The 23,754-nt window shown below is 45.5% G+C and overlaps 1 protein-coding gene across 4 annotated transcripts in view; it reads left to right on the top strand.

The window, feature by feature from the left end:
* Positions 1–23,754, top strand: part of MCM3AP (minichromosome maintenance complex component 3 associated protein) — a 57,139-nt gene that overhangs the window by 30,480 nt on the left and 2,905 nt on the right. For 2 of the 4 annotated variants that reach the window (XM_070252637.1, XM_070252638.1), the window contains exons 14-27: positions 40–140; positions 4,598–4,729; positions 5,116–5,229; positions 6,521–6,673; positions 7,982–8,176; positions 10,145–10,213; positions 10,295–10,429; positions 12,143–12,296; positions 16,655–16,913; positions 17,128–17,225; positions 18,298–18,688; positions 19,782–20,039; positions 20,523–20,652; positions 22,518–22,724. In XM_070252637.1, the coding sequence (XP_070108738.1) occupies positions 40–140; positions 4,598–4,729; positions 5,116–5,229; positions 6,521–6,673; positions 7,982–8,176; positions 10,145–10,213; positions 10,295–10,429; positions 12,143–12,296; positions 16,655–16,913; positions 17,128–17,225; positions 18,298–18,688; positions 19,782–20,039; positions 20,523–20,652; positions 22,518–22,724 (2,396 nt within the window). The remainder of the gene's footprint in view (positions 1–39; positions 141–4,597; positions 4,730–5,115; positions 5,230–6,520; positions 6,674–7,981; positions 8,177–10,144; positions 10,214–10,294; positions 10,430–12,142; positions 12,297–16,654; positions 16,914–17,127; positions 17,226–18,297; positions 18,689–19,781; positions 20,040–20,522; positions 20,653–22,517; positions 22,725–23,754) is intronic. The other 2 variants (XR_011433047.1, XR_011433048.1) reach the window with 1 other exon arrangement.

The raw sequence follows: 23,754 nt of genomic DNA, 5'->3' as shown, positions 1-23,754 counted from the left end.
CCTGCACGGCACGCCTGACCCCGCCTGGCCTCTCCTTAGGACCTGGCACAGGTGGTGGATGAGCTCATCCAGGAGGTTCTCGAGAGGGACTGCAAGGAGGTTGGTGCTGCCGGGGCGGCCTTCGCAGCCACAGCTCTGGGGTAAGTGTGGTGCCGCTGCTGCTCTCAAGTTGCCTGTACTCGCTGGGGCCACACCCTGGCCTCCAGGTGCTCCCCTAGAAAGCTGCTATCAGTCTTCAGCAAGAGACTAACCATGTGTATGTGCTTGAATGTGGGTCCTCTTCTCTAGGTGGGTGTAATTTCTCATGTTCCTGACCTTCTGTTTTTCACTGGCGTGTAGTGTCCATTTGTGTATGCTTTTTCAGCAATATTAGGTTGTAAATTAAAAAGTTATTTTTCTTTAAATTTTAAACTTGACTTAAAAATATAGTGAAAATTAGTTCATTCTGTATTAAAAATTGAAAACACTCACTTTGCTTGATCTTGGATTAAGTCTCAGTTTATAAATTTGACAGATTAAATCCCCTTAAACGTTTTATACCAGTTCCATCTTATACCACAATGAAGTTTCCTTAGACGTTTCAGACTACGTTAACAAATTTTATGTATCTGATTCTAATTCAAACATCTAGTCTTAATAAATTTAATAATCAGAATCTTTGTAAGCTCTTAAGCATTTTTATAAACTTAATTAAAATCTAATATATTTAGTAAATCACACTTTCTTAAGGATTTCAAACATCTTTTAAATATCCTAGTACAAGGGCCAGCCCAGTGGCATAGTGGTTAAGCTCACGCGCTCCGCTTTGGCAGCCTGGGGCAGCATAGGGTTCACTGGTTTGGGTCCCGGACATGGACCTATGCACTGCTTATCAAGCCATGCTATGGCAGGCGTCCCACATATGAAGTAGAAGAAGATGGGCACAGATGTTAGCTCAGGGACAATCTTCCTCAAGCAAGAAGAGGAGAATTAGTGGGGGATATTAGCTCAGGGCTAATCTTCTTCTTCAAAAAAATCCTAGTACACAAAGTGACACAATGATAAGAAAAGGTATTATTTCACCTATGTAAATGGAGATTACACAAAAGGATCAGTCTTGTTAACTGATTTGATTCATTTTTTTATAGTGGAGTTATATACATGCTTTCTGTTTGATGGAACTAAAAATAAATAAAAATAAATGAAATAATAAAGATTTCCATGGGCTTAACTGTTTATTGTAATAAAATTTTAACCATTTTTAAGTGTACAATTCAATGGCATTAAGTTCATTAACAATGGTGTGTACGCATCACTACCATCTTTTTCCAGAATTTTTCATCATTCTAAACAGAAACTATACCCATTGAACAATCATTTCCCATTCTCCTCTTTCCCCAGCCCCTAGTAACCTGTATTCTATTTTTGTCTGTATGAATTTGCCTCTTGTAGGTACCTAATATAAGTGGAATCTAACAGTATTTATCCTTCTGTGTCTGGCTTTTTTCAGACACAAAAATATTTTCAAGGTTTGAGGCCGGCCCAGTGGCACAGTGATTAACACACGTTCCGCTTCTGCAGCCTGGGTTTGCCACTTGGGATCCCAGGTGCGGACGTGGCACTGCTTGACAAGCCATGCTGTGGCAGGCGTCCCACATATGAAGTAGAGGAAGATGGGTACAGATGTTAGTCTTCCTCCGCAAAACGAGGAGGATTGGTGGCAGATGTTAGCTCAGGGCTAATCTTCCTCAAAAAATAAATAAATAAATATTTTCAAGGTTCGTCTATGTTGTAGCATGTATCAGCATTTCATTTTTTTTTTTAATGGCTGAATAATACTTCATTAAATATATACAGACACATAACACATGTATATAAACCACAGTTTGTTTATTCATCTGTTGATGGACGCTTGGGTTATTTTCACCTTTTGACTGTTGTAAATAATGCTGCAAAGAACATTAGTGTACAGATAACTGTTTGAGTTGTTGTTTTCAGTTCTTATGGGTATATGCCTAGGAGTGGAATTGCTGGATCATATGATCTACTTCTGGAGAAACTGCCAAACTATTTTCCGCAGTGGCTGTACCATTTTACGTTCTCATCAGCAATGCGCAAGAGTTCCAATTTCTCTATGTTCTTTCCAATACATGCTGTCTTCTGTTGTTGTTTTTTTAATAATAACAATCATAATTGATGTGAAGTGGTATCTCATTGTAGTTTTGATTTGCATTTCCCTAATGACTAATGATGTTGAGCATATGTTCACGTGCTAATTGGCTATTTGTGTATCATCTTTGGAGAAATGTCTGTTCAAGTCCTTCGCTCATTTTTGAATTGTTTTTTTTGTTGTTGAGTTGTAGGAGTTCTTTTATATTCTGGAGATTAATCCCTTACCAGGTACATGATTTGCAAATATTTTTTCCTATTCTGTGGATTGTCTTTTCACTCTCTTGGTACTGTCCTTTGATCCACAAAAGTTTTAAATTTTTATGTAGTCCAATGTATCTATTTTTTTCTTATTGCCTATGGTTTTGGTGTCATAGTCAAGACGTCATTGCTAAATTCAGTGTTATAAAGATTTCCCCCTCTGTTTTCTTCTAAGAGTTTTATAGTTTTACCTCTTGAGTTTGGGACTTTGATCCATTTTGATTTCACTTTTGTATGTGATGTAACCTAAGGCTCTGACAACATTCTTTTGTATGTGGGTATCCAGTTTTCCCAGCACCAATTGTTGAAAAGACTGTCCTTTCTGCATTGAATGGTCTTGGGACCCTTGTTGAAAATCAATTGAGGGGGCCGGCCCTTTGGCGGAGTGGTTAATTTCCCACGCTCTGCTTTGGCAGCCCGGGGTTTCACCGGTTCAAATCCTGGGCGTGGACATGGCGCCACTGGTCAGGCCATGATGAGGCGGCGTCCCACATGCCACAACTGGAAGGGCCCACAACTAAAAATACACAACTATGTCCCAGGGGGCTTTGGGAGAAAAAGGAAAAATAAAAATCTTAAAAAAAACCCCAAAACACTAGGTTTAAAAAAAAAAAAGAAAGAAAATCAATTGAGCATACATGTGAAGATTTCTTTCTGGGCTCCCTGTTCTATTCCATTGGTCTGTATGTCTCTTTTTATTCCAGTACCACTGTTTTGATTACTATAGCTTTGTAGTAAGTTGTAGTAAGTTTTGAAATTACGAAGTGCGAGTCCTTCAGATTTTTTCTCCTTTTCAAGATTGTTTTGCTATTGGGAGTTCCTTGAAATTCCAAATTTCTGTTTCTGCAGAAAATCCTGTTGGGATTTTGACAGTGATTGTATTGAATCTGTAGATTGCTTTGGGTAGTATTGACATCTTAACAATATTGTTGTCCAATCTGTGAACATGGGATGTCTTTCCATTAGTTTGGGTCATCCTTAATTTCTTTCAGTGATGTTTTATAGTTGTCATTGTACAAGCTGTTCATCTCCTTGGTTCAATTTATTCCTAGTTATTTTAATCTTTTTGTTACTATTGTAAATGGAACTGTTTTCTTAATTTCATTTTCAGAATGTTCATTGCTAGTGTAGAGAAATGCTATTGATTTTTGTGTTTGATCCTTGTATTCCAACCTTGCTGAACTTGTTTATTAGTTCTAATAGGTTTTGAGTGGATTCCTTAGGATTTTCTATATACAAGATTTTATCATTTGTGAACAGACATAGATTTCTTCTTCCTTTCCAGTTTGAATGTTTTTTACTTTTCTTGTCTAATTGCTCTGGCTATAATTTCCAATATGGTATTGAATGAAATAGCAACAGTGGGCATCCTTGTCTTGTTCCTGATCTTAGAGGAAAAGTTTTCAAGTCTTTCACCACTGAATATGATGTTAGCCGTGGTGTTTTTTATACGGCCTTTAGCATGTGGAGGAAGTTCCCTTCTCTTCCTTATTGAGTATTTTTATCATGAAATGGTGTTGAATTTTATTAAATGCTGTTTCTGAATCAGTTGAGATGATCATGTGGGGTTTTTTTCCTTCATTCTATTAATGTGGTTGTATTACATTGATTTTGATTTTCGTTTGTTGAATCATCCTTGCAGTGTAGGAATAAATCCTATGTGATAATGTTGTATGATCTTTTAACTATATTGCTTACTTTGATTTGCTGGTATTTTGTTGAGGATTTTTACATCAATATCCATAAGGAATATTAGTTTGTAGTTTTCTAGTGGTGTTCTTGTCTAGCTGTGGTATCCAGTCAAGGCAGTGCTGGCTTCATAGAGTGTTAGGAAGTATTCCTGCTTCTTCACATTTTTAGAAGAGTTTGAGAAGGGTTGGTCTGGTTCTTATTTAATTCTTTAAGTTTAGTAGAATTTACTAGTGAAGCCATCTGATCCTGGGTTTTTCTTTGTTGGGAGGGGTTTCTGAGTACTAAGTCAATCTCTTTACTAGTTAGAGGTCTATTCAGATTTTCTATTTCTTCATGAGTCACTTTTGATAAATTGAGTCTTTCTAACCATGGGCTTAATTTTCATGCTAAAAGCCAAATAAGTATTTTGTTTCCCTGCCAGTGTTAGAAGTTTAGTTATGTGGTTTCTTGGCGTTTATTTGTTTATTTAGACTGCTATCCCCTTTGCTCTGTCTAGTGTTTCCAATGCTGCCATGGAGGAGTTGCTCACAGCTGCAACCACAGGCATTTTGAGGCACATTGCAGCTGAAGAAGTGACTAAGGAAAGAGAACGAAAGGAGGAGGAGAGGCGACGGGCTGAAGAGGAGAGGTGTGTCTTGTCCCTGCAGTACACATGGGGGTCAGAGTGTGTGGACACAGGAGAGAACCCACCATCGCCTAGGATGCTCTTGCTGTTGTCCCCTGTACTAGCATCAGACCATGGCTCACCCAGTACCCTGTGGCTCAGGGCGTGGGTTGGGGTCCCAAGGCCCCACTCACCTTGTGAGCAGCAGCCCCTCCCTAGCTGGAGTGGCAGGAAGGGTGGTGGTCAGGAGAGCTTGAGTGGGGGTGGCTGTGTGGCCTGTCTGATGGGGTCAGAGGGGTTGAGCCTGCCCCTCAGCACAGCTCAGATCCCCACTCTCAAGGTCAGGGAGTGTGTAACGCTGGGTTTTATTCTTAAACGTTACCCTTGTACTTTTCTTCTTTTACCCTTAGGTTGAAACAAGAGAGAGAACTGGTATTGACTCAGCTCAGCCAGGGCCTGGCCACAGAGCTGATGGAACTCGTGGTGATGGATTGCGTTAGGGAAACCTGCTCCCAGGAGTTGAAGTAAGAGAAGTGCTGGTGTCATGCAGTGCAAGGGGCGTGGGTGAGGGGTCCAGGGTCGTTGAGGCACCGTGGTTGGGCTGTGCAGTTCAAGCTAGCTGCTTTCTTCTTGACAGGAGCATATCTTTTGGATAGCCAAACACTGAAACACCATCCCTGTATTTGTGTGTGTGTTGCTTCCAGAGAGGGCCTGGCTTTCACTCTTATCCCTGCTTTGGGTCTGTTGTGTCTGTTAGCAAAAGAATTCTCTGGTGTCTTCTCTACACGAGGTTACTTACTGTTATTTTTCCTCACGTAGAAGAGTCTTTCCCCTGTTTCATATGTTAAAAGATTTCTTTGAGCTTTCTCACTTAAGAACTTTTAAAATTTTAATGCCAAGCTTCAGGGAGAAAGAAGTTCAGTTGTGCAGCGAAGTCTGTCCTCGTACATAAACTCCCCCGAGGTGGCCCTGACGGTGATGGACGTTAGTACAGTCACAGCTTCTGGTGCAGATGGGGACACAGCTGGGAGGCAGAAGTGTATTATTTAATTCATGTTTCTTTCCATCTCTACTAATTGGGAGTCTCTGTCCCTGTTTACTGTAAGCAGGAGACCTCACAGATGATGGGTATATGTCTCTTCTTAATCTCAGGCAGGGGTGTTAGGAGATAAGTAAAACCTAGGGCTCATTGATATGTAGGGAAAGTGCTGTTCTCTGCAGTTCCGGGAGAGTTGGACTGCAGCTCAGCCCCAGGGCCCTCTCCACCTGTTCCAGAGCATCGCTGTTGGAAATGGGTCTGGCCTGTTTAAGCTACTTTGATTTTGCCATTAAATGTATTTGATAAAGTCTTCTTTGCTCCTTTGGTTGACAGAATTTTGTTGTAAAAAGCTCTCTCTTAGATACTGGTTTATCTGAGGGCAACTGCCGCATGACTGTAGGCTGCCAGCTCTGATGTACTTGTGACACTTCTTATTGCAAACATCAGATATGATGATGAAAAGATGTTGCAGTTGTCTTAATGGATATTTAAAATTAAAAATTTTAATTATTTTTAAGACAAAGGTTTATTCTTGACCATTTACAAGGGCCCTGTTAGACCTATAATCTAGTACTCTATACTACTCTTGTTCTATTTTGTCTGTCATTCCAGGTGTCTGTATGTTAAGTAAAATGAAAATCTTAGAGCTTCTCTTGGAGCGAAGATGTAATTATATTCAGTATTAAGGACATGGACTCTTGTGCTTTTAAGGCAAGCCCTCAGTGTTTGGGGGCCCTGGGTGCAGTGTCTCCTGTGCTGATTGCCCTCTTCCCTAGGAGCGCGGTGGAGACAGACGACAGGCTCCGCAGGGCCCGTTGCTGTGAGGATGTCTGTGCCCACCTGGTGGACTTGTTTCTTGGGGAGGAAATTTTCCAGACTGCAAAGGAGACCCTCCAAGAACTTCAGTGCTTCTGCAAGTATCTCCAGAGGTGAGTCCTGTGTCCTTACACATAAAATCCATGCACACGGGGAGAGTCTCTTAAAAAGATTAAACTTTCAGAAAGTCAATTATACACACACGTAACATGTTCCTTACAAAAGGGTATAAACTAAGGGATAAGCAATGAATTAGATTAGTGGGGGGCTGTTTTGTATTTTGACAAGTATTTACAGTCATTTACCCACTGTGCAAAACATAGGGAGGGGCCATGAAGAAGCCAAACAAATTATAGCTGTATGCACCCACGTGGATGAATTTCTAAAACATAATTTATAGTGAAAAAAGCACTTCTTAAGGAAATGTATACAACATCCAAGCAATGTATATTCAAACTAAATAGATTGTTTTGGATTTATATATAGTAGTATAACCCTAAAGAAAAGAAGGAAAATAAGGAACATAAACTCAGTGTGGTGGTTGGGGCCATGGGCATCTCAGTGCTGGTCACAGCTGCCGTTTCTCAACTGGACAGAAGCACGTGGGTATTAGATTTATCATTAATCTTTAAACTGGGTGTATATGCGTTATGTATGTTATATGGTGATTCATTTCGTAACAAAATTTGAGATAAGTCATAGTGTACTTGGCAGTTGCAACCAGATAAAAGGGAATTCAGTGAGCAATGAGTCTCCATTCCACGAGAGACCTCTTCTTCCTCAGGAGCAATAGCTGCTTGTGTACCCATCCAGAAACCTCTGTCCATTTTGTGGGTGTTAACACAGATGGGAGCATGTGTCCTCCTCTGCTAAGCCTTTCTTTACTCCATTTGATAGGAGGTGGAGACCTGACTGCGGCAGCGTGTTGGGCTCTTCTGGTTGTTGCAGGGCCTTGAGGCAGCTCATTGCAAGGATGCACCATAAATGACCTCCCTGGTCCCCTGGTGATGGACTTTTACTTGGCTCTTTAGCTATGACAGAGAGTGCTGTAGTGAGAGTCCCTGTACAAATATTTCACATGTGTCTGGAGATAAATTCCTGTCTGGTGTTTGCTGGGTCAGGGGGTATGTGTATCTTTTATTTGTACCCATGTTGCCAAATTGGCCTCTGAAGATGGTTCAGCATTTGCTGTTCAGTTCAGTAGTCTCGTTGCTCACCACCTCTCATTTGATACAGGTCTTCCCCATGCCTGAGTTTTAATTCTGATTCATTTCTCAGTTTGAGGACTGTTGCTGAAAAAGACCTAAACATAGTGCCAAAAATGTGTTTCCCCGTGTGAGGGCACTGGAGCTTGTTTTTGCATTTGTCCTTGTGGTGAACCTATAAAACACCCAGTGATGATATGCTGATGTGTCCTCCAGGTGGAGGGAAGCTGTCACAGCCCGGAAGAAACTGAGGCGCCAGATGCGGGCCTTCCCTGCGGCACCCTGTGTGGACGTGAATGACCGGCTGAGGGCGCTGGCGCCGAGTGCAGAGTGCCCCATCACTGAGGAGAACCTGGCCAAAGGCCTCCTGGACCTGGGCCATGCAGGGAAAGTAGGCATCTCTTGCACCAGGTCAGTGCTCAGCCTGCCACACGGCCTCCTAAGTGTACCCCTGCCCCACCTGACTTCACAAAGAGTGTGGATTAACATGTGTTTGGAGGGAAAGTGGGTGGAATCAGAAAAAGTGAAGACAGATGCAGGATTGCCTTTTTGAAGGTCTTTCCCACCAGTTCTGGGGGTGTGACTTACTCTCCATGCTTTGATTTCACATGCCTTTTCTCCTCAAAACACTCAGGGTCCTGGTAGTCGAATTTTATTTGGAATCACCTGTTTGTCTCCTGGTCTTCATGGTTTAAGGACACACCATGTCCATTCTCATTGATGGAACCAGAGGTCTACCTTGGCCTTACTCCCAACTCCACCCGTGTTCCCTCTGCTTCCAGATCCATCTGCTTCCCTGTCATTCCTGCTGCCGCCTTGCTCAAACCGCCACCCTGTCTTCTACAGCAGCATTTTAGCGACTCCACCTCTTGCCCTCCAGTCTCCTCTCACAGGGCTCCCTCCTTATGGCCCTTGGCTGTGGCCCTCCCTGCTGCCCTTCCTGGTTACCCCAAGCATGTCCAGCTCCTCAGGGCTCTGCCCAGGTCCTCGCTTGAGCTATCCGGTCCTGGCCATGTAGGGCTGTGTCACCTCTTGAGAGGGGCTTCACAGTGGGGACCCTGGGGGAATGCGACACAGAGGGGCTGCCACAGTGCACCATGCGGGGTCTTGTGATATGCCTCGTCCTCCCTGGGCTGTCATGGGGTGTTCTCTCTGAAAACTGTCTCGCTGGGTTTCATTTGGGTCCAGCAAACTTTGTGCAGTTGCCTATACCCCCGGGGTCCCTCTCCTGTGTCTATAAGTGGGTGGATGACATTGCCGACCCATCTCAGATGCACTTTGTGTGGTCAGGGCATTCACAGTTCTCTCTGACCCATGGCAGCCTTAGCACTGGCCTGGCCGCCTCCTGGAGTCATGGATGCCTTGCCTGCGTCAGGATGGCCCTCTCTCGTGTCTCCCTCGACCCCTCTCTCTCAGCATAGCCCCCTGCCCTCTGTTCTTCCCTTCTGCCCCCTCCCTTGGTAATCTCTTTCTGTCCTTAGCACTGATAGCTCCCCTTGTGCATCTCCAGCCGAGGCCTCTTCCCTGCATCCCAGACTTCTGTACCCCATTCCCAACTCAACATGGGAACCTAATCTTTGCCCAGCCTGCCCCACTAGAGGCCTTCCCTGGCTCCCAGGACACCAGCGTGTCCTCCCTGGGCTTAGGTCACACACCTGGACTCAGACCCACTGTCCTGCAGCTCTTCCATCACCATGTCTGCTGCCAGCCCTTCTCACAGAGCCGCCTGTCTGTCTGCCGGCTTCCACCCTTGACCCCTACACCCTGGTGTCCTCACCACCACCACCAATTCAGGTCATCTCGGGTCTCTAGTTGATCTCTCTGTGCTGCTCCCTGAGTCCTTGCATGGCACCCCCCAGCCCCGGGTGTCCCCAACTGCTCTCCCTGTGCTCATTCCAGGTTCATGACAGGCCTGCTTCTGCCTCGGCATGGCCACTCCCTCTGCCTGACTACCCTAGAGGTTGTCACTCTGGCTGTGCTCACTTCCATCAGGTCTGCTCACGTAGCCCCTTCTCTGACCACCCTGTGTAAGACCACAGCACACTCATGGCATCTGCCACACCATCCACGTACAGAGGCTCTTCTCTCTCCATGAGAGTCTGTTGTTCTAGAAGGGCAGGGACCTTGTTCATTTATTGCTGATCCCCCATGGCTGGCACACAGTAGAGCATTACATGATGTTTGTGGAATGAATGAGTCCTCTGTCTAGCCTGTTTCTTTATCAGAAAAGTTGTCTTGGTCTCCTAAGTATTTTCCACCTGGAGACACTCACTAACACATTACTTTTCACCCAGAATATCAGTAAATACATATCGAATTCCTGTCACGGGTGCTGAGCTGGCCCGTGTAAGCACCATGTCCTTCTCCCTTTTTTCGCAGGTTAAGGTGGCTCAGAAACAAGACGGCACACCAGCTGAAGGTTCAGCACTTCCACCAGCAGCTGCTGAGGTCTGTCATGCCCCCGCGGTGTATGCTGCCCCTGCCTGGGGCTCACGCACTGGCTCACCCTCAGTGCCCTGTCCCTTCCAGTGATGCAGCCTGGGCGCCCCTGGACCTGCCATCCCTTGTGGCTGAGCACCTCCCTGGGAGACAGGAGCGTGTGTTCTGGAAGCTGGTGCTGGTGTTGCCTGACGGAGAAGAGCAGTTCCCAGGGAGTCCTGGCAGGTCAGGGAGGGTTTCCCTCCATGGGGTCTGATCCAGAGGAAGCAGCCTGGGGAGGTGGAGCGACTTCTCCCAGAGTGTGGGGAATGTCAGCTCAGTGTGTTCCTCTTGCACACGGTGAGAGGTGGTGGGAACCATAACGTCTATTTTTGTGTTTCGATCCTGAGACTTGACGTCTGTTTTGTTTGTGATTTGAAGTTGACGCTTTAAATTATTTAAATTTTTATTCTGTAAACTTGGCAATAGTCTTTGCCCAAAAGTATTTCAGAGTTGATTATTATTTAAAGCTGTGCTAAGGTAGATTGATTAGGGCCCTCTTCATTGTTGACTCTTGGGGAAGACAGTTTATAGTTTGCTGTAGTTCTGTTTTTTTCCTTAGAAAAAAAACTTTTAACATTTTTAAAAAGAAATCCGAAAAATTGACAGGGCATTATTTCCTGTAACCAAATCGCTTCTAGAAACCATACTTTGAAAGCAACTACAGAACATGTTACTTTTCTTTTTTAACTGCTATTTTGAGATGTAATTCATGTATCATCAATTTCACCCATTTAAAGTGTACATATCCCTGGTTTTTTATATATTCAGATTTGTACAATCACCACCACTATCTAATTCCCTAATACGTTTTTCTTCTGAAAAGAAACCCCATATCTATTAGTAATCCACTCTGCACTCCTCCCTGCCCTCACTCCTGGCAACCACTAATCTGTTCTCTGTCTTTATCCATTTGCCTATTCTGGACATCCTATATAAATGGAATCATAAAGTATTTAGTCTTTTATGACTGGCAGCTTTCGTTTAGGTAAGGTTTTCTAGGTTCATGTTTTAGCGTATATTAGTCCTTCATTCTTTTTTTGTGGCTAAATATTATTGCATTGTATGCGTATACCACATTTTATTTATCTGTTCATCAGTTGATGGACATTTGGGTTGTTTCCACTTTTTGCCTATTATGAATAATGCTTCTGTGAACATTCATATGTAAGTGTTTGCATGGACATACGTTTGCAGTTCTCTTGGTTATATACCTAGGAGTGGAACTGCTGTTAGGTTGTATGGTAACCCTATGTTTAAGTCTTTGAAAAGTTGCCAAACTGTTTTCCACAGTGGCTGCACCATTTTGCATTCCTCTCAACAATGTATGAGGGTGTTCAGTTGTCTGAATATGTTACTTTTAGTTACCAGTAGTAACTGCTATTGGGACACACACATGCTGAGGAAAAAGAAAGCCATCAAGCTTATCTCAGGAGACAGCTGAGCAAAGAAGAGAGTTGTGGTGTTTTAAAAGTATTTAAATGATTCACTTCTTAAAACAGCTGTCTTCTGATTTGCTAAATTCATAAAGAAACATATGTCACAGAAATTCTTAAGGTCTCAGGAATGAGAAATTTGATTTGGTAAAACATGTATATTTCAAACTCTGAGGGCCTTTTCTATTGCTCAGAATCTTTTCTTAGTGCTTCATAATTTTAATCACATTAGAATGACCCAGTTCCATGAGTGCCCTCTCCTCTTTCCCAGTAAGAGTAAGCCAGTAGAATTCCTAGCTCCATTTTAAAATCACAGCTTGTTTTGTGTAGATCAACTTCACAGTAAGATTTGGTGTCTGTGGACCTATATCTGTGTGATATTTCTAATTATCTTCCTGAAAATCTTTATAGTTCAAATTTAGAATTAGATTTTTCTTCAAGTGTTATTTTCTTTTATTCACAGAATCCTAGAAAATTGGTTAAAAGTCAAGTTCATGAGTGATGATGGCTCAGTGGATGACACATGCAGTGATGCTGGTGGGATTCAGACACTCGCACTGTTTAATGCACTCCACAGCAGAGGGAGTCAGACAGTTTCTGTCAATGTGTGTATAAAGGTGAGTGACAGTCACTTTGTATATTTACTTTTGGGATTTTCTTGTTTTCACTCACTCCCAGACATCATTGAAATCATATAAATGCCCTGAAGTGGTTTTGAAAGGATGTGGAAGGCTCAGAAGTGAGTGTCATGTCTGTTTCTCCTGTGTCTTGGTGATGTCCCATGGACTCCTGTTTGGAGTGAGATGCCAGGCTCAGTTCTCGGGAGTGCAGTGATGCTTAACTGTCTTGGGTCACAGACCTCTTTGAGAACTTGGTGAAAACTCAGAACCATCCTGGAAAGACAGAGATGCACTTATGCTGTTCTGCACATAATTCAGAAGCCCTGAACTCCTTCGTGGGCCTCTGCTATGGGAAAGAGGGAAAGGAGACACAGCATCCCACAAAAATGCAGCGACTGTTACTGCACACATGGTTTGCCAACTGCTGACGTCTTTGTTAAAATGGCTTCCTGGTACATCAGGTCTTACCAAAAGACTGATGATTTTAATCCTATGCAGTTTTCACTAAACTTGATCCCAGTTTCCATATGGGTTCAGTATTGGACATTTCAGATTAGTTGTTTTTGTTTTATATTCATGTTGTCCTCAGTTTTCTATTACAAGTTTTAATTTTTGTTCTTTATAGGTGTTTGTACAATATTGAGCTTAATTGGTTCCCTGAGAGATTTTTGTTTAATGAGAACCTGTTTCCTCATTAGATTCAAACTTGCATAAGTGAATTTTAGGTTTCAGTGTATATGTTCAGAAATAAAATTAGATGTGTATTTTATTTGCTTGGAAATAGCAGTGCAGGGCAGGAAATGTGGGCTTCAGTGCTGAGTAGACCTGGTGTTGATAGCTGCTGCTCTGGCCAGCTCTCTGAGCCTCAGCGTAGTATCTTCCATGATGTGGTCATCACGACCCACTGCACCAGCGTCTCATAAGGGTATCTGGGCTGTGTGCTTGGAGGAGGGCCCAGTGACAGTCAGCTCTCCCCTGTGTCCTGACTTGAAGGCTTACACTACCCAGGCCTCTCCTCTTCCTAACAGAGTCACCTTCATGGCTCGTCCTGGTCATCTGTATTTGATGCTGCAGTCCCTGTTCCCTCTGTCCTTGGAACTTCTTAAAATTGTAGTTTGGTTATAGATTTTCTGTTTTTCCATGTTAATACTATTTCTTGGATTTTCTAAATGTAAAAGTAATACATGTATAAAACTTTAAAAATATAAGGAAATATAAAGATGATGAGCCCATCCATGCTTTCACCATTCAGAGGCAACAGTTAAGGATGTCTTGGTCCGTGTTCTTCCCTTTTTTCCTATAATTACACAGTTAAACTTCACCCATTAGAGAATGTTTGTTTTTCCTCTTGTCTTTATTCTTAAAATTTTTGATCAAAGTATTTCTTGGATATAGTTAAAAAGCCAGGACCACATCATTTATGATGAGAAACAGCAGCTCCTGCCCCCACTTCTAGCCTCTTGCCCCAGGGCTTGATTTCTGTCATGTTTCCAAATAACATTGCAACACTCTTATTTCTCAATTTATCCACTTTAGATGTTCTCCACTGACTTCCCATTAAAATAGGTGTATTTATTTATTGCTACATAACAAATTACCCCCAAATTTAGCAGCTTAAAATAACAAACATTCACTACCTCACGATTTCTTGGGTCAGCTTAGCTGGGTCCTCTGGCTCAGGGGTTCTCAGGTGAAAATCAAGATGTAGGCCAAATTCTGGTCTCATCTGAGAGCTCGACTGAGGGAACTTCCATGCTCGCTCTCGTGGTTGTTTCAGGGTTCACTTCCTTGCAGGCTGTGGCCAGAGGCCTTCGTTCCCTGCCATGGGGGGCTCTCCATAAGGCAGCTTGCATCATGGCAGCCAGCTTTGATCAACTGAGTAAGATGGCAGTCTCTTTGTAACCTAATCTTAGAAGTGACATCTCATCACTTTTGTCTGCTTCTGTCTGTTAGAAGTGAGTTGCCAGGCCCAGCCCAACTCAGGGCAGGGGATTGTGCAAGGTCGTGAGCACTAGGAGGTGGCAGCTGTATGCCACGCTGGGTGAGGAGCACTCTTACACCATGGTCCCACTCAGCCTTCTGCACCTTCCCAGGATGGCTGCATTGCCACTTCATGTTATCTGAGTGAGGGGGGATCATGTTCTGATGTCTGTGTGACCGCTCTTGGCCCCAGAACCAGCAAGTGTTGTACGAATACATTTGTTAATTTTTTCTGCAAGTAATAGTTCCCTTATTTTCTCACTTACATGGTTTTCTCTGTATCTCTTGTTAATTTTATCCAAGTGTGCCAGCAGATGGGCTGTACACATCTTAATAGAGTTTTCCAAATGCCCTCTGACTTCACCTTATTCCTCTCTCTGAGAAAGTGCCATCCTCTGTGCCTCTCTGGGCTGATAGCATGTCCCAGAGTGTGGGTGCCACTGGGGCCTCTGTACTAGTCATGGTCCTGCTCCTCCACTTGCTCACTCTGACCTTGGGCAAGGTCCTTGTGTCTCTGTGCTGCCTGTGGATGGGTACTCTTAATATCCCTCTTTTACTGATGAGGAAACTGAGGCTCAGAGAAGTTAAAATAAATTGTCCCAGGCCACAGAGCTGCTCCATGGTGGTGCTACACACAGGTGCCCTTAGAATGAAGTGAGTTACATAAACAGAGTCCTTGCACCTGTGCCTGACACACATCAAGTGCTCACACAGTGTTGCCATTCACAGCAGCAGCAGTATTTTTTCTTGGTTTAGTCTCTTCTTTAATGGAGAACGTCTTCCAGTTTCTTCAAAGTAAGGATGCATGGGAGGAGAATTTGCTGAGTTCTAGTCTGTCTGAAAACGTATTTACACTCACAGGTGCTTCACAGTGTGGCTGGTTGTAGGATGATGGGCTGAAAGTTGTTTTCCTTCCAGTTTTGCTGCAGTGTCACCTCGCAGCCAGTGTTGCTGTTGAGATGTCTGAGGCTACTCCTGCTCCTTTCTCTGTGGCCTGGTGGTGTTTCTCTTTGGAAGCCTGCTCTCTCTGTCCCTGAGCTTCTGAACACCCACTTTGGTATGCCTGATGCCGACTCCCTTCACTCACTGTGCTGGGCCTGGCAGGTCCTTGCAGGGTGGAGACCCTATTTTCACTTCTGGGACCTTTTTGTGTCTTGGTGACACCTGTTCTCCCTCCCTTTTTTCTTGTTCTCTCTTGAACCTGTCAGACAGATGCTGGATCTCTGAAGTTGATCCTCTGAGCCTCTCATCCTTTCTAGCCTATTTTCTATCTTATTTTTTATATTGTGTTCTAGGAGATTTTCTTGACTTTATATTTCAGGTGTTGTATTGAATTTTTTGTTCCATGTATATTATTCATTTTGTTCTTCTTAGCCTTATTCGACTGTCTCATATCATCTTAGGACTGCTTTGGGTGCATGATCTAATCTCTCTGAGGGGGTTAGGATTTTGTGTCTTTCTGAGTTTCCGTGTGTTCTGTGCATTGTCTGTCTCTTTTGGTTCCTTTTTCTCTGTTGTCCTTGTCTCTCTCTCTTGTTGGAGGCTGTCCTGAGGCTCCTTATCTGAGGCAACCTCCATATCTGAGTGAGGCCTCCAGAGGCTAGCCACAAGCTCTGCTTGGGGTAAGTTAGAGGGTAACTGAATGGCAAGCCAGCCTTTTTTGCGGGGACGCCCAAGTGTCAGGATCTGGATGTCTATTCCCTGGGCTTCTCTAGAAAGGACCCACCTCGTCTCCTCCTTGGCAGTGGCTGGTTCTCTCAGGTAAGATCCCTGCCCCTGCCTGATGTGCCCCGTGCCTGGATCCTCAGGAGAGAACACCTGCCCAGGAGGATAGGAGGACAAGCTGTACTTAGATGCTGCCTGCAGGGTGGGTGGATGACCTGTTGGGCCCCTGTTCTGTGTGTGACTCGTCCCTCAAGGCTCTGAGCCTCCCCTCTGGTTCTTGGTGCTGTAAGGCCTGGGTGCTCAGGGCCTTTGCAGGCTCAGCTGCCTGGTTCCTTCCACACCGTGTCTGCAGCCCTTCACATGTGGCTTCCTCTGCTTCCTTAACCCAGTGGTTGTTCCCATCTCTGTGCTGCTTTCTGGAAGTGGGTTGGAATTCCTCGTCTGCTGCTGGCTTGCCTTTCACCTTTTTTGTCATTATGGGCTTACCTGTTTTTATATCTGCTTAAGGATAACTGTGTTAAGATTAAAGTAACATGCTCAAACACTGGAAGCTGAATTATCTGTTGACCTGGCTGTTTCTCACACTAATTCATGGCCTCATGGAGGGAGGCCAGTTCCGTGAACATTTGTCTGTGCTTACTCTGGGGCCAACATTCACTGCTCATTTGTCCCCTGGTGTGTCCCTCCTGATGATTGGGGTGCTGTTCCAGGTGGCACATGGTGCGCTCAGTGACTGTGTCCTGGATGCCGTGGAGACGCAGAAGGAGCTCCTGGGGGCCAGTGGGCTCATGCTGCTGCTTCCCCCCAAAGTGAAGAGCGAGGATGTGGCAGAGGAGGATGTGTACTGGTTGTCGGCGTTGCTGCAGCTGAAGCAGCTCCTGCAGGCCAAGCCCTTCCAGCCTGCACTTCCGCTGGTGGTTCTTGTGCCCAGCCTGGGAGGGGACACTGTGGAGAAGGAAGTGGAAGATGGTTTGTGAACACAGTCTTGTTTATGAACTGGCTTGTTTAATAAATGGGTTGAGCCCTGGGTCTGAGGAAGTGCTGGCAGATGGTGTTGGGAGTCGTGGGACAGTGCTGTTGTGGTGGCTGAGAGCAGGGCTGAGTGGGGTCAGCGCAGTGAGGTGTCAGCTCCCATGCAAAGTGAGAGCATGAGACAGCTGACCTCCATCTGTTTCCCTCAAAGGTCTGATGCTCCAGGATTTGGTTTCGGCTAAGCTGATTTCAGATTACACCGTTCTTGAGATCCCTGATTCCCTTAATGAATTACAAGGCACAAGGAAGGTGAGCTGTCATCATTTTTAAAGGCCAACTAGATACTTGTGTTTTGCCTCTTTCTCTTTCTCTTGAATTTAGTGTATACTACTGCTTGCATTTTTAATTTTATGTTTTGACAGGTAACTTTCTAAAACTATAAGCAGAAATCAAAATAAAAGATAAAATTTGCCCATAGTCCTGCCATCTGCAACAAATTAAATTGTTCATATTAATTTTTCGTGTTTTTGTTGTTATGGCTTTAAAGTATGACCATTCTTGTCTTATATCAGAGGTTCAGATACATAAATTACTTTTGTAGGGTAGTTCTTCTTGGACTATATGAAGAAATAATGTTATCAGAGGTTTCCTTAAAAAAAAGGAAGTCTGAGCCAGCCCTCATGCCTAGTGGTTAAAGTTCTATGCTCACTGCTTTGGTCGCTTGGCTTCACTTCCCCTTCACAGAACCACACCACCCATCTGTCAGTTGCCATGCTGTCGCAGCGGCTCACATAGAAGAAATAGAAGGACTTAGAACTAAGATATACAACCATGTACTTGGGCTTTGGGGAAGAAGAAAAAAAAGAGGAAGATTGGCAACACATGTTAGCTTGGGGCGACTCTTTCCCTGCAAGAAAACAAGTCTGTGCTGACAATGACATTTAGGGAAAAAAGTGCTGGGAGTTGAAAGTAACTGCAGGAAGAAAGCTGAGCACAGGACGTGAAAGCTTCCTGGCTTGCGGTGAAGCTGTCAGTCTTTCTAAGGAGGGGAAGACGGGTCTCCATTTCTGTGTGCGGAGAAAAGGACGTGCAGGGCTCGTTGCCCTTAGGCCTGAGCCCTTCAAGGGGCTGATCCTGCAGGCCCCACTCTCCAAGGACAGGGTGGGACTTGGAGCCCCTGTCTGGGGGCCCCGCTGTGTGGTTCTCCAGGTCTTTAGGAGGCCAAACAACTGCAGCGGAAGCTTCTCCTCCCCTCCTAGTGTGGTTGAGAAGCTGGTGCTCGGGGCACCTGCTGTGGCAGCTGTGGGGGGAATCTTCAGAAAGCTCCCTTGACAGCATGAATTGTTTAACCGGGTATCTCTGAACTATCTTTGTTTCTCAGGTTTCACAGGCTGTGCAGTGGCTGGTCTCCCGCTGCCCCTGTGCCCTTGACCTTTGCTGCCAGACCCTCATTCAATATGTGGAAGATGGGGTTGGCCGTGAGTTTAGTGGCCGGTTTTTCCGTGACAGAAGAGAGAGGCGGCTAGGCGGCCTGGCCTCACAGGAGCCTGGTGCCATCATTGAGCTCTTCAACAGCGTGCTGCACTTCCTCGCATCCGCAGTGTCCTCCGAGCAGCTTTGTGACCTGTCCTGGCCCGTCACCGAGTTTGCTGAGACGGGAGGCAGCCAGCTGCTTCCTCACCTGCACTGGAACTCCCCGGAGCACCTGGCCTGGCTGAAGCAGGCAGTGCTGGGATTCCAGCTCCCGCAGATGGACCTTCCGCCCCCAGGGGGTGCGTGCTCAAACTGATGGTGTGGCTGGGGAGGAGGGTAGGGTGGCTGAGCCCTGACTGTTCTCTTACTGTAGTGACAGTCTGGCAGGATTGGGCACTAGTGTGAGGTTCATACCATCTCCTCCACTGTGCGCCGCCCCCTCCCCACACTGCCCCTGTCACCTTTGGGTTTAGGGGTCAGAACAATCAGGGTTTTGTGGAGTGGGGGCTGTTGACCCATCACCACCAACAGAGCAGTCTGTGGGTGTCTGCTCAGCCCTGGGGGAAGGTGTCAAGCAGTGTTGGGAGGAGCACTGACGCCAAGGCCTGAGACAGCAGGTCCTGTCCTGCCTGCACCTCTGGGGTGTGAGGGCAAAGAGCATGGGGATTGTGCAGTCCTGTCACCAATTTCTGGCTCTGCCGGGGCCATAGCACTCTGCTGATGTAAGGCCAGCGTTCCTTCTGTGTCAAAGAAGCCTCTGTTCTGTGGGCCAGGCTGTGCCAGATGAGGCCTTTGGGCTGTTTTAACGCAGGCTCTATGGGTCTTGTACACTGGGTGTGGAGATGGCCCCTTCTCTTGCTGACACTGTTAGGAGGGAACAGTGCTGTTCGCTGTTTATGTGGTTTAGCGCATGGCCTTGCCAGGGCTGCGTGGATCAGAGGCCTCAGGCGCCCTTCTGAATTTCAGGTTGTGGTCTTCAGTAGGTCTAGCAGACACTTGTTACTGAAGGAGCTTGAAGGGAAGCAAAGCACACAGTGCAAATCCTCTGTACCGTGCGCTAGGTTAGGGTTCCCCAAGAGAAGCCAAGACCTCCTGTACCAGACTCACCTGGTGCTCATTACAGTACAGATTCCTGGGCACAACCACAGCCCTGTACAATCAGAGCCTCTGGGGGGACCCTTCATTGTGAACTTTGTCCAGGGTGCCTGTCTGCATCCCTTACTGGGACATGGAGAGGGAGATGCTCTTTCTTCAGCAGCTGTGGTTCTATTGTATTCAGATTCAAAAGCAGACTTCTCAACTACACAGTTGCCTTGTCCTAAGAACATTTCACATAGATTTCTACCTGTACTTTGGCCAAATCTTGTAACTCACGAAGTGCTTTCTCTCCAGCTCCCTGGCTCCCCATGTGCTCTCTGGTCATCCAGTATGCCTCCCAGATCCCCAGCTCTCGCCAGACACAGCCCGTCCTCCAGTCCCAAGTGGAGAATCTGCTTCGCAGAACATACTGCAGGTGGAAGAGCAAGAGCCCATCCCCGGGCCGGGGTGCAGGGCCCTCGGTTTCAGAGATCCCGTGGGATGATGTCATTGCCTTGTGCATCAACCACAAGCTGAGGGACTGGACACCCCCGAGGCTTCCCGTCACGTCAGGTAGTTAGCGCTTGGTGCTGTGGGGCCGGCTCCCCATGAGACTTTCTTAAGGATATTTACTTGATGTTTGTTTCTTTTCCTGCGGGTCCCTCTCCTTCCTTTCCTTAGGATTCCCTCTTCAAGCCAGTGACTTCCAGGTGACCTGTAAACATTGGGAAGAGCTAAGAAGTTTCCAGGAAAGCCTGGACTTACCTCCTCCCTTAAATGGGCCCCTCAGGCTGGCTCTAAGAGAGACTTCTGTAGCTCTGAGGAATCGTAGTGGCTATGCCACAGTCTGTGCCACAGACACATGAGCCTGTCTGGACCTTGAATGACCCATAGACACTTGGAGCTTATTTGGCTCAAGCATGGGAGTAACATAATTATGTGACTTTAATAAATCAGAAGGGCTTGTCCTTAAATCACTGAATTTAAGCAAATGTCAAGTGGTCACCTATTGCTCTTCTGATTCTGTTCCTATTTGTTTTTGTATTGTTTTCTCAGAGGCGCTGAGTGAAGATGGTCAGATATGTGTATATTATTTTAAAAACCATTTGAAAAAATATGATGTTCCTTTGTTGTGGGAACAAGCCAGAATGCAGACGCAGAAGGAGCTACAGCTGAGTCAGGGGCGGTGAGATCTGTGATCATTGTGCATTTTTGTCATCACTACAGCCAAGAGAGTGAACCATATTCTCTTCCAAAGTACACAGACAGAAATTAATATCCTATACATAGAATCCAGCCCATTGTGGGCAGGTCCTGACAAATACTCAAGGAACAGATCATTCCCATGTAGTGGAAACTGTTGTAGAGCAGACGAAAGCAAATCTTACTTCATTTATCCAATGAACCTGACCCTGAAATCATAACATAACCAGGAGAGTGCAGACAAAAGAAAGCGGAGATCTCTCATCTCACTTGCAAGCCTGGTTCAGAAATACTAAATAATGGGGCCAGCTGGTGCCACAGTGGTTAGGTTCGCATGCTCTGCTCTGGTGGCCCAAGTTTACAAGTTCAGATTCTGGGCATAGACCTACACACTGCTCATCAACAAACACTGGCGGCATCCTGCATACAAAGTAGAGGAAGATTGGCACAGATGTTAGCTCAGGGGCAATCTTGCTCACACACACAGAAAAGAAATACTAAATAAAATGTTAGCACATGCAATCTTGCAGTACATAAAAAAATGACAAGTAGACTTTATCCTATGATAAATAGTATCAACAACAGAAATCTACTCATGTAATTTGCTGGCATAAAAATAATCGTTTCAGTATGTTTTAATGCTTTCCTTAAAATTTATACCTATTCCTGCCCCTCCCTCCAAATTTATACCCATTCTTGATAAAATTTCTTAGCAGACTTGGGTAGAAAAATTCCTTAGCTTGATAAAGCTGTCTACCATAAAACTACCAAAAAAATCATGCTTTTTGGTAAAACATTAGAAACAGTAAAGTCAGAACTGGCCTGAGCTGCCTCTAATGTCACTGCTGCTCACTGTTGTCCTGGAAATCCTGCCCATGCAAAGACACAGGTATGATGGCATAAATATTGAAAGGAAGGGGAAACTGTCATTTCCAGACAGTAAAACTGTCAGTTCAAGATAATAAACAGTCATCCCCCAGAACGTTACAGGGTTCAGCAAGGTGATCAGACAGATCGATGTACAATGTACAAAAATTCTCATCACAACACCAGCAAACCATAACATAGGGATATAAACTGACCAGGAGAGGTGCTGAACCCCGGTGAAAGGGACTCTTGGCCCTGAAGGTACAAAGAAAAGTTGGATAAATGAAGGGTATGCTGGCTTTGTTGACAGGACACAATGCTGTAAAGATGTCAGTTCTCAAAGTACACAGTCAGGGCATTTTTAATCAGAAACCCAAAAGGATTCTTCCTCCTAGTCTTGATAAGTTAATTCTAAAATTCATCAGGTTGAGAAAATGTGTAGCAATTGCTGAAAAAACTTTGAATAACAAGGAAGATCTTCTCTCCCTGATGTCAAAACATATAGTAAACTTACACTAGAAGAATGGATCAGAAAAGAAAGTGCAGAAACAGAACCACATGTGACGAAAGTACCATGCCAAATTAGTAAAGTTAGTGGGGAAATGATAGACATTGGCATCTGTTTAGGAAAAGCATTAGAGCCCCTGTCTCTCACTGTTGTAATCATTAGGTCCAGGTGGATTTTAAAGCAAACCGTAAAAATAACCTTCCCTATATCAGGAAGAAAATAGGGAACCTGTTGATAACCCTGAGATGGGAAGCAAAACTCAGAATAGAGAAGCTCTGAGAGCCCAGCTGCCCAGGAGAATGGATGCTCCCATAAGGCAGAGGCTGCCCTCCCTCGGCTTCCCTCCTGAGGGAAGCTGGGAGCAGGCAGGGCAGGTCTGAGGCTCTGTGTCTCCACCCACACTCTACCCGATCCCAAGGAACCCTTTCTCCCTCTCTTCCTGACCATAAGCATTTCAAAACATGTACTTACAGTTTGGGGATAAAGTCTTTTCATCCTTCTGCAAACAAGTTTCCCACTCCGTTACTTCACATGCACCGCAAAGGGAAGAGGAGTGTGGAGTGTGGCCGAGAGGGGTGGATTCCCAACGCGGAGGATCTGATGCGCGGTGCCTCTGCCCACGAGCTCCTGGCCCAGTGTCTGTCCAGTAGTCTGCTGCTGGAGAAAGAGGAGAGCAAGAGGTGAAGCCCTTTCCCTGTGGTTCATTGTCTCCTGTAGGCTACTTCATGCTGGATTAGCAAGGATCATAGTAACGTGACTTTGTTTTAAAAAGAAGGCAAGTCAAGCATGCACCAGCCAGAGGCAGTGCCTTAGATAGCATGCCTTAAATTGTTTTATTATCTGAAATCAATTTCATTTATTGTTTATTATTGAAAGTCAGTCTTAAGTTTTCTCGTGAGAATTAGGTGTGGCTGGCTAACCAGGTCTGACTGGATCGTCATCCTGAACATGTGGCTGGGCCCTCCCCGCTCTCTGCTCTTGGCGAGCCTAAGGGCGTTGGTGCATCTTCTCACACTGCAGGCAGGCAGGGAGCCGGAGTAGACCCTCCTCTATGTCTCCCATCACCCTTGTTTATGGTTTTACTGAGAAAGGACCAAGAAGAAGGGAGTTAACACTGGTCGTCCTCACATTCCTGGCCCCCCACCCCCCATCCCCGTACCCCAGCAACCTCCCTGTGTCCAGCCAATTCCCTCTTGTTGCTGGGGATGAACCGTCCAGCTTGTAGCCAAGGTTAGCCCCTCCCCTTGGCTGCGGTCTCATCTTCCACCCACACAAGGACATTTGTCCAGTGACAATCACTCTCTTGCACCATCACCCTCTCACCAGCATACAAACATGAAAGCAAGCTGGCATTTCTCCCTAACTTGGCTCCATTTCCCTCTTAGTTACTGCCCCCATGCTTCTGCTCCCTTAACAGTAAACTCCTCAAAAGCAGTGTGATTCTCACTTCTGTAGTTCTCTTTCCCTGTCTCTCCTCAGTCCCTCCTGCCCCTGACGTCCGCTCTGGTCAGGGTCAGTACAGCCTGCACACAGCTGAACTGATCATGAACCCCAGGCCCCAGGAGTGTTCCATACCTTTGCTCCCTCCTTCCTGGCTCCCAGGAGATGCCCTTAGTCCTTCTCCTGCCCTGCTAGCCACTCCCCCTAAGGCCCCGCTGCTGGTTCTTCCTCATCCCCCAACTGCCTCCTCCCTAGCTCACTCTCTGGACC

This window comes from Equus caballus, chromosome 26 (genome assembly GCF_041296265.1).
Source record: "Equus caballus isolate H_3958 breed thoroughbred chromosome 26, TB-T2T, whole genome shotgun sequence".
NCBI lineage: Eukaryota > Metazoa > Chordata > Mammalia > Perissodactyla > Equidae > Equus > Equus caballus.
This window is presented reverse-complemented; position numbering and strand designations above follow the sequence as displayed.